The 17,504-nt window shown below is 42.5% G+C and overlaps 1 protein-coding gene, 1 long non-coding RNA gene and 2 other non-coding genes across 9 annotated transcripts in view; 3 read left to right on the top strand and 1 right to left on the bottom strand.

Moving 5' to 3' along the window:
• Positions 1-16,470, top strand: part of CHD8 (chromodomain helicase DNA binding protein 8) — a 61,265-nt gene extending 44,795 nt beyond the window's left edge. For 4 of the 6 annotated variants that reach the window (XM_019430560.2, XM_019430564.2, XM_019430561.2 and 1 more), the window contains exons 15-38: positions 102-245; positions 477-732; positions 1,315-1,525; positions 1,775-1,970; positions 2,445-2,612; positions 2,809-2,988; positions 3,135-3,245; positions 3,566-3,762; positions 3,963-4,162; positions 4,243-4,423; positions 4,514-4,603; positions 4,873-4,976; positions 6,200-6,329; positions 7,428-7,503; positions 7,972-8,026; positions 8,194-8,401; positions 9,307-9,515; positions 9,607-10,326; positions 10,562-10,713; positions 10,996-11,298; positions 12,109-12,222; positions 12,412-12,591; positions 12,989-13,105; positions 15,491-16,470. In XM_019430560.2, the coding sequence (XP_019286105.2) occupies positions 102-245; positions 477-732; positions 1,315-1,525; positions 1,775-1,970; positions 2,445-2,612; positions 2,809-2,988; positions 3,135-3,245; positions 3,566-3,762; positions 3,963-4,162; positions 4,243-4,423; positions 4,514-4,603; positions 4,873-4,976; positions 6,200-6,329; positions 7,428-7,503; positions 7,972-8,026; positions 8,194-8,401; positions 9,307-9,515; positions 9,607-10,326; positions 10,562-10,713; positions 10,996-11,298; positions 12,109-12,222; positions 12,412-12,591; positions 12,989-13,105; positions 15,491-16,057 (4,869 nt within the window). In that variant the 3' untranslated portion in view covers positions 16,058-16,470. The remainder of the gene's footprint in view (positions 1-101; positions 246-476; positions 733-1,314; positions 1,526-1,774; positions 1,971-2,444; positions 2,613-2,808; positions 2,989-3,134; positions 3,246-3,565; positions 3,763-3,962; positions 4,163-4,242; positions 4,424-4,513; positions 4,604-4,872; positions 4,977-6,199; positions 6,330-7,427; positions 7,504-7,971; positions 8,027-8,193; positions 8,402-9,306; positions 9,516-9,606; positions 10,327-10,561; positions 10,714-10,995; positions 11,299-12,108; positions 12,223-12,411; positions 12,592-12,988; positions 13,106-15,490) is intronic. The other 2 variants (XM_019430562.2, XM_019430563.2) reach the window with 2 other exon arrangements.
• LOC128773334 (small nucleolar RNA U6-53/MBII-28) lies at positions 6,781-6,890 on the top strand. The gene has a single exon (XR_008417601.1). It is a non-coding gene; the product is annotated as a small nucleolar RNA U6-53/MBII-28 (small nucleolar RNA).
• Positions 11,823-11,908, top strand: LOC128773335 (small nucleolar RNA U6-53/MBII-28). The gene has a single exon (XR_008417602.1). It is a non-coding gene; the product is annotated as a small nucleolar RNA U6-53/MBII-28 (small nucleolar RNA).
• LOC109255749 (uncharacterized) lies at positions 12,228-17,277 on the bottom strand. Its single transcript, XR_002075336.2, has 2 exons — positions 16,587-17,277; positions 12,228-12,644 (listed from the first exon to the last, which is right to left on the bottom strand). It is a non-coding gene; the product is annotated as an uncharacterized LOC109255749 (long non-coding RNA).
• Positions 17,278-17,504: the final 227 nt, after the last annotated feature.

Below are 17,504 nucleotides of genomic sequence, written 5' to 3'. Positions count from 1 at the left end.
CAGATAAAGAAATTAACGCTTAAGTTATATGCTTGATAGAAAACCCCAGATGTCCTTTGTGTTTTTGAGTTTTATCATTTTTTTGTTTTCTCCATTTCTAGGAACACAAAGTGTTACTCACAGGAACACCATTGCAAAATACCGTGGAGGAACTGTTTAGCTTGCTTCATTTCTTGGAACCTTCACAGTTTCCTTCAGAATCAGAGTTCCTCAAGGACTTTGGGGATCTCAAGACAGAGGAACAGGTAGGAAATGTATCTGGACAAAAAAGGTAAAGTGTGTAGTAGGCACGCATGTACTGTCATAGGCCGTGAGGGCCTTTTTGAACTTACAACCTCGTGCCTGCATCATTTGTGGCATTGTGCAAAATCTACATTTCTCATAGTGGAAAACTCATGTTTTTTTCATGTTTCCAAGTAACGTAAGCATGTTTGTCCTCATAGTTTTTATTTCTTTTCTCTCTGTATTGGGCACAGGTTCAAAAGCTACAGGCCATTCTCAAGCCAATGATGCTGAGAAGACTCAAGGAGGATGTTGAAAAAAACCTGGCACCCAAACAGGAAACTATTATTGAAGTAGAGCTGACCAACATCCAGAAGAAATACTACCGGGCTATTTTGGAGAAGAATTTCTCCTTCCTTTCCAAAGGGGCAGGTCACACTAACATGCCTAATCTGCTCAATACAATGATGGAGTTGCGCAAATGCTGCAACCACCCATATCTCATCAATGGTGAGAGAGCTCCTGGAGAATACTGCATTCCTCTGTCGCCTGTGTTTCCTTTCTAAGGATACTCCTCAGGAACTGTGGATACGTTGACTGACTCAGCCTAAGTTGGGGAGAGAGAGGGGTTCTTTTAAAGCAACTCTTATGTGAAATGTCTTTCGCTAGTTCTTCCCCCTTCATCCTGCATAATCTTAAATTATATGAAATTTGCTGTTTAGAATTTCATGAACAAGAACTCAAGTCATTCTGTCCTTTGGAGAAATGTCCCCGCTGGTACTCCATTTTGTAGTTTCTGATTTGGGTGCCAGTGGGATGGTAATAGTTGTTAGCATGTACTGTCCTAGTTCTAGTCCACATATTTATGTATGTTTTACCCAATTACAATCTTAAGTCCTGATTGATTTGCAGTATTTTGTATGACACAGTCGAAGATTATTTAGGATGTTTTGGGTGCTGAAATTCTCTGTGAGAAAAATGTTTATCTCAAGTCAGATAACTTTTCTTGGCTTCCTTATCTCAGTTAAGTAAACTACAGCCTTAGCATGTTTCTCTGGATCTCACCATCAAGTTTGATTTTTCTTTCGGCAGGTGCAGAAGAAAAAATCCTGACAGAATTTCGAGAAGCTTGCCATATTATACCTCATGACTTCCACTTGCAGGCCATGGTTCGTTCAGCTGGCAAATTGGTTCTTATTGACAAGTTGCTTCCAAAACTTAAAGCTGGTGGCCATAAGGTTCTGATCTTCTCCCAGATGGTACGCTGTCTAGATATCCTAGAGGATTATCTAATTCAGAGGAGGTGAGAAAAGAATCATACCTTGCCTTGTGTTTAGTGTAGCTTCGTAAAGCTGCAAAGAGTAGGAGGGTCTGGGTTTAATAAAGTCGGTTAGGACTGGGATAAAAGAAGTATTTAAGATTCCTACTCTCAACTCTCTGATAAAGTTTGGGTCAACTAGAGATACAGAGATACTGATATTGATCCTAGTCTGCTTTTTTGGTCTCTTTTTTCTGCTTACCAATTAAATTTTTTTCTGTGATTGTTGCACAGGTACTTATATGAGCGTATTGATGGGAGAGTCAGAGGTAACCTTCGACAGGCAGCTATTGACCGCTTCAGCAAGCCTGACTCAGACCGTTTTGTCTTTTTGCTATGCACCCGGGCTGGTGGACTTGGTATTAATCTCACAGCTGCTGATACCTGCATCATCTTTGATTCAGACTGGAATCCACAAAATGACCTGCAGGTAGAGGAAATCATTGTCTTAGGGACGAACCACCTAATGTAAGAGGTTTTCCAACAGGATCAAGATCTCATAGAAAGACTTTCTTTCAAAGAGTATGGCATTGTTTATTTGGTTTAAAGGTGGCAGTCTCCATCAGCAAACCGTCAGTAAATGTTTTGGGCTTTACAGACCATACGGTGTCTGTTGTAACTACTTAGCTCTGCTCTTGAAGCACAAAAGCAGCCATAGACAACATGGAAATGAGCGGGCGGGTTTGCGTTTCAGTAAAACTTTATTAACGGAAACAGGTGGCTGGGTAAACCATAGCTTGCTGACTCCTGTTGTGTTTGGTGGGGCAGTCATTTCATCTTGAAATTGACTTTTGGTTTTGAGTTGATCTCATGGCTGCATTATAGATGTGAATTGGTATTTTGAATTCTTCCCACCCCAATTTTATGTTATCTTTGCCCTTTCTTTCCATTTCTTTTTAACCAGGCGCAGGCACGATGTCATCGAATTGGGCAGAGCAAAGCTGTGAAGGTGTACCGTCTCATCACTCGTAATTCTTATGAGAGAGAGATGTTTGATAAGGCTAGCCTTAAGTTGGGATTGGATAAAGCTGTGCTTCAGTCCATGAGTGGTCGGGATGGCAACATTACTGGAGTGAGTCCTTTTAGTCTGTGGATACATTTGTAGCAGGTCATAGCAATAGAGGGAGGCAAAGCTATTTTGCACAGGAATCTGACCACCATGTTTGATTTCTCAATTCTTATTTCTTAAAATGTAATAAACTAAATTATTATGATATGGTTAGGTAATGCTCTTAGTAGTTTTTTCATCTTACTGTTGGGTTTTGCAGATCCAGCAGTTCTCCAAGAAAGAGATTGAAGATCTCTTAAGAAAAGGAGCATATGCAGCCATAATGGAAGAAGATGATGAGGGCTCCAAGTTTTGTGAAGAAGACATTGACCAGATCTTGTTAAGACGAACCACAACCATCACCATTGAGTCTGAAGGAAAGGGTTCTACCTTTGCCAAGGTATGTTCTGTCTGTGCCAAATGCTAGAGAAGCAGAGGTAGAGACAGGAATTTTTAGAATTTAAATATATTTTTTAAATACAGTTACTGGTTTCACTTGCTCAAAAAAGTGTTATGGTCAACTTTACTTTGTTCCTTCCTCACTAGGCAAGCTTTGTTGCTTCTGAAAATAGAACTGATATTTCTCTGGATGACCCCAACTTTTGGCAAAAGTGGGCCAAAAAGGCTGACCTGGACATGGATCTACTGAACAGCAAGGTAAGCTTCTTTTTCTTTACGGAAGCAGTGTTTCAGGAGCCTTTGTAGCTGCTCCGATTCTTTGATGCTGGCCTTCATTTATGATGGTGTATTGTATATAAGAGCCATTGTAAAAACTTTCTGCATATGAGGCCCCAGAAAACTACTTAGATATCTACCACTTACTTTTGCTTCCTGAGTCCCTATAGATTATTTTGCATGTCCTAAAAAAAAAATCTCTTTTTGAGTATCTATAGATGTTATATCCATAATTGTCTTAATTCCTTTCCCACAATCCTATCTTGAACAGAGTTACTCTTCTGCTTCTGTTCTCTGTATAGAATAACTTGGTGATTGACACACCTAGAGTACGAAAACAGACCCGGCACTTCAGCACCCTGAAAGATGATGACCTAGTGGAATTCTCTGATTTGGAAAGTGAAGATGATGAGCGGCCACGCTCTCGCCGACACGACCGTCATCATACCTATGGGCGCACTGACTGTTTTCGGGTGGAAAAGCACCTCTTGGTATATGGGTAAGAACCCGTCTTGCCATTAGAGGTAGTGGATTTTAATCCTGCTAGACACTCGGTTTGCCTTTCAGATTGGAAGCTCTGACCAAAGAGGGGATAATGGGAAAAACTTTATTCTGTTAAGATGTTTTCCCCAGATCTTTTCCTCTCCCATCTTTTGGAAGTTCCCAGGAAAATATTAACACAATTTTCTGTTTTTCTAGTTGGGGACGGTGGCGAGATATCTTGTCTCATGGACGCTTCAAGCGACGTATGACTGAACGAGATGTGGAGACAATTTGCCGGGCCATCCTTGTTTACTGTCTTCTACATTATCGTGGGGATGAAAATATCAAAGGCTTCATTTGGGACTTGATTAGCCCTGCTGAAAATGGCAAGACAAAAGAATTGCAGAATCATTCAGGTAATTATCAACTCTTTACTGTTTATCTTTCTATAGATCACCTAATCCTTTTCAGGTCCAAGGGTTTTTCTCAATCCAAGTCTTTAATGTCTCCCCTTTCCCAGGTCTGTCTATCCCTGTGCCACGTGGACGCAAGGGGAAAAAAGTAAAATCACAAAGCACTTTTGATATCCATAAGGCAGATTGGATCCGGAAATATAATCCTGATACCCTGTTCCAGGATGAGAGTTATAAGAAGCATTTGAAACATCAGTGTAACAAGTAAGGATGGAAATTAACAAAGACTAAAGCATTTTCCACCCCAAAGTTTCTGTGTTATTACTGACCTGGCTCTTCTTCCCTCACTTGTAGGGTGCTATTGCGGGTACGGATGCTCTATTATCTAAGGCAGGAGGTTATTGGAGACCAGGCAGAGAAGGTGTTAGGGGGTGCCATTGCCAGGTAAAGTTATGGTACATTTTTCTTTATGCCTTGCCTTATACCAGAAAAGATTGGTTTATTTATTTCATTCTGTGCTGTCTTTGGGATAACTGATAATTAAGAAAGTATGTCACTTCTTTAATCTTATGCTTGATACCAGTGGAAGGAAATAGGCAGATCCGTGAGCATTTAAGTTAATGGATAAAAGAAGATACCTATAATAATCTTCCCAAGGATTGTTATTTAATTCTCTGCATTGCTGTGTTGACTCTGCTGTCTTCTACCTTTAGTGAGATTGACATATGGTTCCCAGTAGTGGATCAGCTGGAGGTTCCAACAACATGGTGGGACAGTGAGGCTGACAAGTCCTTGCTCATTGGAGTCTTTAAGCATGGTAGGTACCTTTTTTTAGTCTGTTTATTTCCTTTTGTAGACTTACGTCCACAGATGGAACATGTAGCGTAAAATGCTTATGGCCAGTACCTGAGTTATCTGATTGGTTTTCAATAAAATTACGTTTGAATAAGAAACTAGTTCTTAAATATCCAGAGCAAAGCATTTCGTTCCTATAAATAGATGTTCAGAAAGACCAGATGGATAGTTAAATCCCAAGGTAGGGAGTCTCCCATCTGTTCCCTAATCAGTGTTATCAATTTGTACGTTGTGGTATCTTAGTTAAGCTTCCACAGTTCAGGGGAGGTAATATATGCCCACTCCTACTAATAATAAACACGTTTAATTTGTATGAAAGTGTTCTACTTATGTAACATCCTATTTGTCTAAATGTTCAACAGTCACTCTGATGAAGGTATGAGCTACAGTGAAACAAAATGGAGTACAAAAAGGAAGAGTACTCCCTTTTCAGTCTTGCCTAATAACAAATCCTAGGTATTAAAAGCAGTGAGTGCTAACTTCCAGCCCAGTGACTTAGTGAATTAGAATATCACTTTTTTTTTTTTAAAAAACTATTCTGGGGTCACCTGGGTGGCTCCAGAGGTTAAGCATCAGGCCCGTGGTTTTGGCTCAGATCATGATCTCATGGTTCGTGAGTTCAAGTCCTGCGTTGGGCTCTGTGATGACAGTGCAAAGCCTGCTTGGGATTCTCTCCTCTCTCCCTCTCTCCTTCCCTCCCTCCCTCCCTCCTTCCCTCTGCCCCTTACCCGCTCCTGTGCTCTTGCTCTCTTTCTCAAAATAAGTAAACCTAAAAGAAATTGAAAATGTTTTTCTGTTTATTTCTTTAACATAAAAGTAATGGCACTTAATCAACATGTTTTTGAGATGTTTTAAGGGATCAGAAAAACTGAACACTTTCTAATCGTAGATTTACTTGTGAGACAAAGAGGTTTAGATGAGTCCAAACATCCTGAAATATATTCATGGACTCATTCATTCATTCTCTGTTCATCAGACATTCAGTGCCTGTTTGTTTACAGGTGTTTCTTGTCCTTCATTCAAAAATGTGTGACCTAGCCCTAAATTATTTTACTTTTTCAGTTTCCCCATGTAGTTAGTATTTTCTATTATGAGCAAAGTAGCTCAGATAGTTCAATTATTTCAGCACCCTTTAGGCAAAATTAATCTCTTATTTTCTTCAGCTTAAGACCCTTTTTCTTCTAGGCTATGAGAAATACAATACTATGAGGGCAGATCCAGCCTTATGCTTCCTGGAAAAGGCTGGTCGACCAGATGACAAAGCCATTGCAGCAGAACATCGAGTATTGGATAATTTCTCTGACATAGTGGAAGGGTAAGCACTGGTGTTTAATTGTCTTGAAGTTCTGAATCTACCCCATGAAGCCTATTAGTTGCTTATGCTAAGAGACAACATAACTGTAGCCTTGACTGAACCCATTAGTATTCTTAATGATGGTTATACTCATTAACGATAAATTCTTAACAAAGAGTGGGATTAGCAGAAAGGACTCCATAAACTAGGCTAAAACCACACATTGCCATAAGATGCCACTAAGGGTGAAAATTAACGTTACTCCTAAACGGCTTATTTGACATTCTGTTCAGTTTTCTTGCAACACTTTTCTGTGTAGCCACAGCTGACAGGACAATTGATTCTCTTGAAAGATAATAGCCATGCAACTCTCCTACGCCACTTATGTGGTTAGCGCCTCAGGAGATTTTACCCCTGGTTCATCATCTCTCAGTGGTAGCTGACACATACAGGCATAGATTCTGGATACATGCCTCGATGATGAATTGCCATGCTAATACTGAGTCACCAGGTGGGGCAGTGTTGCCCTGGTTTGGGTGCCAGTGAGTTTAACAAAACTTCTCACATGGAGACCTGAGGGGCATGTTCAGTAGTTGGCTTAGTTCATGAATACCCATTCCATGTACTCTTCTGCAATTGAGAGATTTCTCTGATGATCACAACCTTAGTTTGTTTAGTGCAGAACACTCAAAGGAAATTGGGTCAGTTATTCATTGCAAATCATGTATTATGTCACCCTTCCACTCAGTAGAGCAAAGTAAAACAAGCAAACATGGACTATTCAAATGTAATAATTAAAGTAAATAGGAAGGATGGGAAGAATGGGTAAAGAATAAAAAAGGCTATCAAGAGAAAGGAAATATGCTGGTTAAAGTGTTTTGTTTCAGATGTGAGCAATTTAGAATGACACTTTGTCAGTTTCTCCCAGTTCTTTGTCCTGTTGGGTGTTGTACCTAACTTTCTCAGATCTTAGCACCTGGCTGCCATTCCTTTAAGCATGAAAGAAAAGACTGCTTCATGCTAGATTATACATTTGGCTAGGTCTTCATCCTAAATTGCTTGTAGTGAAGGAAGATACATTCTTGTGTTGTTTTTTTTCATGCATTTGAATAATTTTAGGGTTGACTTTGATAAGGATTGTGAAGATCCTGAATACAAACCACTCCAGGGTCCCCCAAAGGACCAAGATGATGAGGTGAGGAATTCTCCTTTGAGTCTAGCTTTTCTCTATTACTAAATAGTTAAGTATTCTCCCATTCCCTGGATCCTGAAGTGTATTGAGTAATTTATAATACAAAATGGAAAGTAACTACCATTTGAGAATATAAAGTAGTAATGGAAAGGATTGTGATACCAACTGGGGGAGACCAGGGATGGCTTTGTGTAGGAGGTGGGACCAAGCTGGATATTGAAGTATATTATGTGACTGCAAAATTCCTGAGTCCCTAATTTTTAAGCCATTAACAACAACTGATTTTTCAGGTTTTACTTTCTTATCCCTTTAGTTGGTTGCTTCCATTTCTTTGTGAGGGGTCATTAGAAATTTTTCTTGATCCCTTTGGTGCCATAGAAGGACTCACATAAGAAAGTGATTTCAGAGTGCCAACTTCCCCCCCTTTCCCTCCCCCCCCCTCCATCCTGTGGGGTGGATCTCCTTCTCTAGGGTGATCCCTTGATGATGATGGATGAGGAGATCTCAGTGATTGATGGAGATGAAGGTAAACTTCTAGGTCAACTAGTACAATTTTGTGTGGGGTGGTGGGTTGGGGAATTATTAACTGAATTCTGTCCTATCCTGGGATTTCTAAGAGCTTTGCTTTTGGGTGGCTTGATTATCTCACTGTCCTTCCTGTACTGCCTGTTCATTCTTCTTTGCTTCCCACAGCCCAGGTGACCCAGCAGCCAGGCCATCTATTCTGGCCTCCAGGCTCTGCTCTGACAGCTAGGCTTCGGCGCCTAGTAACAGCTTATCAGCGCAGCTACAAGAGAGAACAGATGAAGATAGAGGCTGCAGAACGAGGGGACCGGAGACGACGGCGTTGTGAGGCAGCCTTCAAGCTAAAAGAAATCGCGCGGCGGGAAAAACAGCAACGGTAGTGTGGCTGGGAATTTGGGCTTAGTTGTAGGCTTGCCTTCGGCTATGGGTCTTATTGAATTTTTTTTTTTTTAATGTTTATTTATTTTTGAGACAGGGAGAGACAGAGCATGAATGGGGGAGGGGAAGAGAGAGAGAGAGAGAGGGAGACACAGAATCCAAAGCAGGCTCCAGGCTCCGAGCTGTCAGCACAGAGCCTGACGCGGGGCTCAAACTCACAAACTGTGAGATTGTGACCTGAACTGAAGTCAGACGCTCAACTGACTGAGCCACCCAGGCGCCCCGGCTATGGGTCTTATTGAAAAACATCTTAGGAAGGATTTATTTGGAATTCCCTAGAGGGACCGCTTATTTTTGCCTTTAACTTTTATTCCTCTATGCCAGAAACTTTGGTTGTGTGCCTAACCACAACTCCTAAGGAGGTCTTTTATGTGACCGTTCTCATTTATTTGCCCACATCATTTTTTCCCTTAGTTTGCTATTCTTAAATTCTTATATGTTATAGAGTACCTCTTAACTCCCTCTTCTGCTGTCTTCTGGGCCCCCCCCCTTTTTTTTTGTCCCTACTTTCAATTTTTGTTTATTCAAATATTCTAAGCCACATTAAGAAATAACCAGTTTCCCTGTGTTTTGTTTTGTTTTTTTTAAGTTTTATTTATTTTGAGAGAGAGAATGAGAGCGGTGGTGATGGGCGGCGGGGGGTGGTGGTGAAGAGAGAGAGAGAGAATCCCAAGCAGGCTCCCACACTGTCAGTGCAGAGCCCATTGTGGGGCTCGAACTCACAAAGCGCGAGATCATGACCTGAGCCGAAATCAAGAGTTGGATGCTTAACCTACTGAGCCACCCAGGCACCCCTTCTCTGTGTTTTTCTGATCACTGTTGCCTGATTCCTCTTCCCTTTAGATGGACAAGGCGTGAACAAACTGATTTCTATCGGGTGGTGTCTACCTTTGGTGTGGAATACGACCCTGATACCATGCAGTTCCATTGGGATCGCTTCCGTACTTTTGCCCGTCTGGACAAAAAAACAGACGAAAGCCTTACCAAGTACTTCCATGGCTTTGTGGCCATGTGTCGCCAAGTGTGTCGCCTTCCCCCAGCAGCTGGAGATGGTAAGCAAGACTGGAGAGTCTTGGGTGAGTGGGGATGGAGGGCAACAGAGCCAAGTCGCTTCATTTCTCTGTCTGCCCCTATCTCTTGCAGAGCCCCCGGACCCTAATCTGTTCATTGAGCCCATCACGGAGGAGAGGGCCTCACGGACTCTTTACCGTATTGAGTTGCTTCGGCGCTTACGGGAACAAGTTTTATGCCATCCCCTTCTGGAAGATCGGCTGGCATTATGTCAGCCTCCAGGTCCTGAATTGCCCAAATGGTGGGAGCCTGTTCGGCATGATGGGGAGCTTCTGCGAGGGGCAGCCCGCCATGGGGTGAGCCAAACAGACTGCAACATCATGCAGGACCCAGACTTTTCTTTTCTGGCTGCCCGTATGAATTATATGCAGAACCATCAGGCAGGAGCACCAGCTCCACCCCTGTCACGCTGCTCTACTCCACTGCTCCACCAGCAGTATACCTCGCGCACTGCCTCACCACTGCCCCTGCGCCCAGATGCTCCTGTTGAAAAACCACCTGAGGAGACAGCCGCCCAGGTCCCCAGTCTGGAGAGTCTGACTTTAAAGCTAGAGCATGAGGTGGTGGCCAGGAGCCGACCAACCCCACAAGACTATGAGATGCGAGTAGCCCCCTCTGATACTACCCCTCTGGTTTCCCGGAATGTTCCACCAGTCAAACTGGAGGATGAGGATGATTCAGACTCTGAGCTGGACTTGAGCAAGCTGTCACCATCATCCTCTTCTTCCTCATCCTCATCCAGCTCCAGCTCCAGCACTGATGAGAGTGAGGACGAGAAGGAAGAAAAGCTAAGTGAGTGCATGTGACAGGCTGTTGGCCCTTTTCCCCATTTCCCACCTCTCCACCCCACTCACCTCACTCTTCCCCTTCTTTTCTACATGCATCCTCTGGGAGAGATTTGGATTTTGATTTGATAGGATACCAAAAGAGATCTGTTACTCTCTGGGCTTTTATTTAAGGCCCATGTAATTCCATTTCTATATAACTTCATTCTTCCATCTCTGCTCACATTCTGTATGGTCTCTAGCTGCTGACCAGTCCCGCTCAAAGCTCTATGATGAAGAGAGTCTCCTGTCCCTCACTATGTCCCAAGATGGATTCCCAAATGAAGATGGAGAACAAATGACCCCTGAGCTTCTGCTGCTACAAGAAAGACAAAGAGCCTCTGAGTGGCCCAAGGTAATAGCCTCATTCCTGAACACATAGTGTGGAAATATAATGTAACAGAAGCGGGAAACAAGGAACAGATGGTTCTGGTTTTCTTTAGTTGTATTTTGCGCTACACGGTTTTTTTCATGAAACTCTTGCCAGTTGACTTAGGGATCTGATACTATTACCTCCCTCCTCCTACCTTGTGATTTTTACCCATTCTGACAATGGTGGCAGTATTGTTTGTCACAGAATCACATAGCTGGTTCTCCGGCCCTAAAACCAGTATTGATTTCTTTTCCCCCCATTCAGGATCGTGTCCTTATAAACCGTATTGACCTCGTCTGCCAGGCTGTACTCTCAGGGAAGTGGCCTTCTAGCCGCCGGAGCCAGGAAATGGTAACAGGAGGAATTTTGGGGCCAGGCAACCACTTGCTAGATAGTCCCTCCTTGACTCCAGGAGAATATGGTGACTCTCCAGTCCCCACACCACGAAGCAGCAGCGCGGCTTCCATGGCAGAGGAGGAAGTGTCTGCAGTCACCACAGCAGCAGCTCAGTTCACAAAACTTCGCAGAGGCATGGATGAAAAGGAGTTTACGGTTCAGATCAAAGATGTAAGCTTAGCATTTAGGCACTGGGAAGTGGGGAATGAGGCTGTAGTTTTACTAACTACTTCACTAACATGATACTAAACTCATTTGGTTAGCTAACTTTAAAAATAAGAGGGTATAAAAATTAGAGCTCACACAGCTCCATTGAGGAGAAGTCATTGCAGTAAAGGAAGGGATCTTGACTTCTATCTCCTGGGGACTAGATTAAAAGAAACAATATTTTTGAAAGAAATTTAATTGATACAGGGTTCTCTTGGGAGGCTTGTTTCTAGATCCTAGAAACCTAGTTTTTAAAAATTGAATTCAAGTTGTAGGAAAGCTGTTAAAATGATACTGAAGTATTTATGGGCCTTATTAAGTCAAAAATAAGAAGTCATTCCTACTGAAATTAAATCAGTGTTACTTATTTTACAAATGGGAAGTTTAATTTCCTGATCCTCTTCCCTATTGAAACCCTATTAGTTGCTCATTAAGTACTCAACAAGAAAAATTTCTTAAAGTATGTGTTAGGAATTATCAGGATTTTGCTCCTGTGATGATTTGCCATGCTAATATTGAGACACCAGGTAGGGGGTGTTGTTGAAATTCTTCTCTTACTTCTTTTCTGAGGGGCACTAGGTCAAGAAACAAAATCTGTCTAAGGGAAAAGTATATAGGTTTTATCATATTTCTGATTTCTACCTTTTAGTCAGATGGCCTTCTTTCTCATCCTTGAGCCAGAGGATGACCCTTACCCCAAGATCCCCAAAGCTTAATATTTACTTTAAAAACATGTGCCATATGACATTTTGGGTGGGTGGGTTGTCTTCTTAGGAGGAAGGATTGAAGTTAACATTCCAGAAGCACAAGTTGATGGCTAATGGAGTAATGGGAGATGGACATCCTTTGTTTCATAAGAAGAAGGGAAACAGAAAGAAGCTAGTCGAGGTGAGTGACAGAAAAAGTCTTTAATGTGATGATTAGATTTTTTTTATTCCTACTAATTGATGAAGGCAGTTGGGATTAAGGGACTAGAAGATACTAGAATTATTTTATGGCTACCATTGGCTCTACTCCCCCTCCCTCCCTGCCCCAAAGAAGAGTATGTGCTCATGGGGGTGGATTCTGGGTTTGCAGCTGGAGGTGGAGTGCATGGAAGAGCCTAATCACCTTGATGTGGACCTGGAGACCCGGATCCCTGTCATCAATAAGGTGGATGGTACTTTGCTGGTGGGTGAGGATGCCCCTCGCCGGGCTGAACTGGAGATGTGGTTACAGGGTCATCCAGAGTTCGCTGTTGATCCCCGATTTCTAGCGGTGAGTGGCAGTTCCATCCAGCAAGATTTAAAGTCATTCCCTTGGTGTTTAAGCTGTGTGAGAGGGAGGAAGCATGCCGTATTATGTCATCATTTCTGTATCTGCCAAATCAGAATAATAATACCTCGTCTTCCCAACTCACAGAGTTGTAAGGATCAAAATAAAATAAGTTAAAGCACTTGCTAAACTAAATACTAGGCAGTTATTTACTGTTGAACTATTATCTGATCACCTGATTTTGGGGGGAGAGATCAGCTTAATGGCAGTTTCCCACCAGGACTAATCCTTTCCTTGCCATGCAATAAGCATGTATTGTCAAACTAGACACTAGTACCTTAATAATTACTCCAGGGAAGATTTTTATTCCTCTAGGATGACTGATCCTTTTCTATTTCAGTATATGGAGGATCGCAGAAAACAGAAGTGGCAGAGATGTAAAAAAAATAATAAGGCGGAATTGAACTGTTTGGGAGTGGAACCTGTCCAGACAGCTAACTCTAGGAATGGGAAAAAGGTGAGTGAGACTGAGGCGTTACCACTCTGTTCCCACACTAGATGTGACTGGAGAAATTATTTGATGCTATGTTACTTACCTTTTTAACAGTGTATGAAAAAAATTTATCTTCAGTCCACCAATCAGAAAACCAGAGTAATTTTATTGGTTTTAATACAGTCCTTTAGCATTGTTATCTCTACAATAGCATAAAGTTCTAAAAAGTAACTAGCACGTCAAGCATATTAAAACACAAGAATTAGTAAGATGTGTTGGAACATTCAAGGCCTTCTGCTCTTCTAGGGATTGACTAGGGAGTTTTGGCAAATCTTTAACCTTTCAGTTTGCACATCCTGAAAAGTTGAGGGTATTGGAGCAGATAATCTCTTAAAAGTTTTAGGATCCTGTTTATTTATTTATTTAAAAAAAATTTTTTTTTTTTAACGTTTATTTATTTTTGAGATAGAGAGAGACAGAGCATGAATGGGGGAGGGTCAGAGCGAGGGAGACACAGAATCTGAAACAGGCTCCAGGCTCTGAGCTGTCAGCACAGAGCCCGACGCGGGGCTCGAACTCCCAGATTGTGAGATCATGACCTGAGCCGAAGTCGACCGCTTAACTGACTGAGCCACCCAGGCGCCCCAGGATCCTGTTTATTTTAGAAGGGACTTGGGGGCTACTAAGGAAAATAGTCATAGCGTTTCCCAACATGGAGGAGTTTGAGAATCACTGATAATAACGCCAGTAATGGAAAAAGGAAAGGAAAACATGTTTTATAGTTTGAAACAACATTGGTTATTCCATTATTTTCAAATGTACTTATGCTTTTACCCCAGTTATAAGCCTTTTGGTAGATTAAGTGCTGATAATCCTTTCTACCAAAATATAACTGTAAAAGTTTCTCTTTGCTATGTTAGCCTTACTTTGGGCAGTAATTATATTTTTTAAACATATTAAATCATGGTTTGTTTGGGAAGCACTTAAAGTGATAAGTACTTGTATATACTCCCTTTATCTAATCATCCCCTTTCATGTACATCTTTACATATATATGTAATATGTATATAAAAATACAATGTATCTTTTAGCAAAGTCAGTTTCCAAATAAACATTATCTTTTGCATTTAACAAATTGAGATCATTATTTTGCACATTATAGTAATTTGTGAGGGGCATTTATGAAGCTTATTTTTTTTTATTGGTAAAAGTGGTTTCATATAAGGATTGTTGGCCATAGAAGAATAGTTTAATTTTTCCTCTTATCCTCCATGGGACCAAAAGTGTGATAATAAGCACAGTGGTTGATATGTGAGACTGATGGCTGAAGGCTGGATCCTTCTCTGTCTTGAATTTCACGTTACAGAGCAGCTTCATAAAAAAGGCTTTTCTCCAGTATTACCTATTTTTACCTCAAGTATTTTGTTATTTCTTTATAGTCAGTTGAAACAAAAGATCCTAGGGAGTCACAGAAAATCATAATATGACTAGTACAGAATTTTTGATGTAGACAGAATTGATCGTATATCTAGCACTGCATTATTACTTGTAACTGTGGGAGTTTAGGTGCTATTATAGTTATATTTTAAAAGTCTATACAAATACGGAGTATTGAGAGGTTTATCTCCAAATCAGAAAGGTATATTCCCGTGTCACGTGTTAGAGTTAGATTGGTAAATAGAGTGCAGAGATATAGGCACCAACTGTCTGAGTTTAATTCTAGGTTACCCAGTATTGTACTTAGGTCTAGCAAAGCAGAGGTACTAGTTCCAGCTTCGGTATACTTAATTAAAATTTACAGTCAGAACATCTAGAAGAAGTGACTTAAAATTCAGCAGATAGGTTCTTTTTATCAGTGTGAACAAAACTTAAATTTCACGAGGAGCTACCCACAGTCTTTTTGTTGTTCTAAACATCCAGGAGTCTTAACCTGACCTGTCTTTAGTTTACCACACTCTGATATTCTAATGAGTGATAACTTTGTGAATACCAATATAGTCGTTCTGCACTTCACATGATAAATTTCATGTGAACAACCTGCCATCAGTAAAGTATACTGTGCAAATACTGATTCACTCATTGGCTTACTCAGGCCCCTTTAATTTCTTAAAGGTAAGAAATGGGCGGATGGACTAAAGATACAATGTAGTCACGGAAAAAAGAAAACTCTGGTTCACATGAGTATCAGTATCAATTCCTTGATCTTAGCTTGGGCCTTGCAGTGCTTCCAGCAGCTACATCCAGCATTTCCTCCTCCTTATTACCATCAAGCCTTATCTGAATGTGCTTGTTTTGCTGCTCCTAAAGATAGAGTCAGTGAAAAAGAATTTGCAAGCTAGGGCTCTGTTGGCTTCTATTTTGCTTTTTGACTTTCTTACTTGTTTACCATCTTCTTTTCCTTTCTCCTAGGGTCACCATGCTGAAACTGTGTTCAACCGGGTTTTGCCAGGGCCTATTGCACCAGACAGCAGCAAGAAGCGGGCCCGTAGGATGCGACCAGACCTTTCTAAGATGATGGCCCTGATGCAGGGTGGAGGCACTGGGTCCCTGTCTCTGCATAATACCTTCCAACACAGCAGTAGTGGCCTGCAGTCTGTGTCATCTCTGGGTCACAGCAGTGCCGCTTCTGCATCTTTGCCTTTTATGCCGTTTGTGATGGGTGGTGCAGCATCATCCCCTCATGTAGACTCCAGCACCATGCTTCATCACCACCACCACCACCCCCACCCCCACCATCACCACCATCACCATCCAGGCCTGAGAGCCACTGGCTTCCCTTCTTCACCAGCCACTACCACCTCTGGTACTGCCTTGAGGTTGCCACCACTGCAGCCTGAGGAAGACGAGGACGATGAGGATGAAGATGATGATGATGATTTATCTCAGGGCTATGATAGCTCAGAAAGGGACTTCTCACTCATTGATGATCCTATGATGCCAGCCAACTCAGACTCGAGCGAAGATGCTGATGACTGAAGCCCCAGCATGGTCCCCATTGCTTGGGTGGCTGCTGTTATTTTCAATTACTCTGGCCCTTGGACTATGGAAAAGTGGGAGGGGCAGGGGAGATGTGGGGAAACCCAGGACTCCAGGAGGTGAAAAGGAAAAAGAAAACTTGTACCTGATTGCTTCCAAAATTGAGAGGATTGGGTGGGCAGGGGGAACTCCTAAAAAAATACATGACCACTTCCTCATTTCTGGGGAAGGAAAGGAGACTAGAGCAGCTGATGTGCTCACCCCTCCCTAAACCCCTCCATTAACCACAGACTATGTAGCGCTGGCCCTAGCCTCTGGCAGAGCCTGTTCCTGGCCGAACTGTGGATACAGCTGGAGGGTCAGGAACTGTTACCTTCCTTCCCCTTGGCATTAATAAATTTAAGTTAATCCTTTTCCACTCTTCCTTTGTTCTATATTTGCTCAAACCCAATATTAAGGTTAATTTTGAATTCATGATGGGTAATTTCAATACCATTTCCAAAGTTCATTATCTCTCATACAAAGTTACCTTGGACAGGACAGACAAGTTGTCTCCACTCCACCAAAGGGCATATGTTAAGTGTAGTCCAGCTTGCTAAAGGCAAGGCAATTATTTAATGTAAATAGTAGGCAAATGTTCAGATTCAAACTCCCAAGTTCTGAAATGAGGAGGAAGAATGTTGCCAAGGAACCATGTACATTTTACCTGGAATTAACTGAAATAACGGTGCTTTTGAGAAGCCTTAAGAATGGTGTCACTTCATGGACTGTGGCAAGGGGACAGGCTGACCGGAAGGAACGTTGTCAAGATTTGAGCCGGGTTGGGGGGGGGGGGGGCGGAGACTGGGTTGTGTTAAGCCCCTCAAGCCATTTGTTTCCTACAACTCTTCTCCCACCATCCCAGGGCTCAGATGAAGCCTGGGCATTTCATTTCCTTTTCTAAGGCAAGGTCCTTTCACCGTAATTTATTGGTAGGGTGCGTTTTTTTCTCCTCGGTTTGTTCTCTGTGTGTGTGCCCGGAGCCTCAGACCCAGCGTCCCACCACGAAGGATCCTTCTAGACCAGGAGCTGCAAAGGGTTTTGCTTCCCCACCCTTTCTAGGAGGGGAACGCACCCAGCCTTCCCTCTCCCGTCCCACGCCAGCTCCCGCTCTTTCCGCTTCCCCGGCATTTGTCGGTGGGTGGGGCCATTGCAGCGGCGCGCGGCAGCTCGTGTGGGGCGGGGCAGGCTCGGCAGGCCTCCCGCTTCCTTCGCGGTGCCCCGCCGCTGCCGCCTCCGCCAGAAGTTGGAGCTCCTGCAAACCGCAGCCCGACTGAGAGTGAGGGCGGGGCGGAGCGTCACGTGATGACGTCGCTTCGCGTGCGGCTGTTGCTAAGTTGACAAGAAAACCCCGCGAAAATCTAGACTCTTTTAGTGTTGCACATTTTGTTGATTTTCCACTGTCTTT

The sequence above is a fragment of the Panthera pardus genome, unplaced genomic scaffold, assembly GCF_024362965.1.
Source record: "Panthera pardus isolate Hobbes unplaced genomic scaffold, ASM2436296v1 HiC_scaffold_24, whole genome shotgun sequence".
NCBI classification, from domain to species: domain Eukaryota; kingdom Metazoa; phylum Chordata; class Mammalia; order Carnivora; family Felidae; genus Panthera; species Panthera pardus.
The sequence above is the reverse complement of the archived record's forward strand: the minus strand, read 5'-3'. Positions and strand labels throughout refer to the sequence as shown.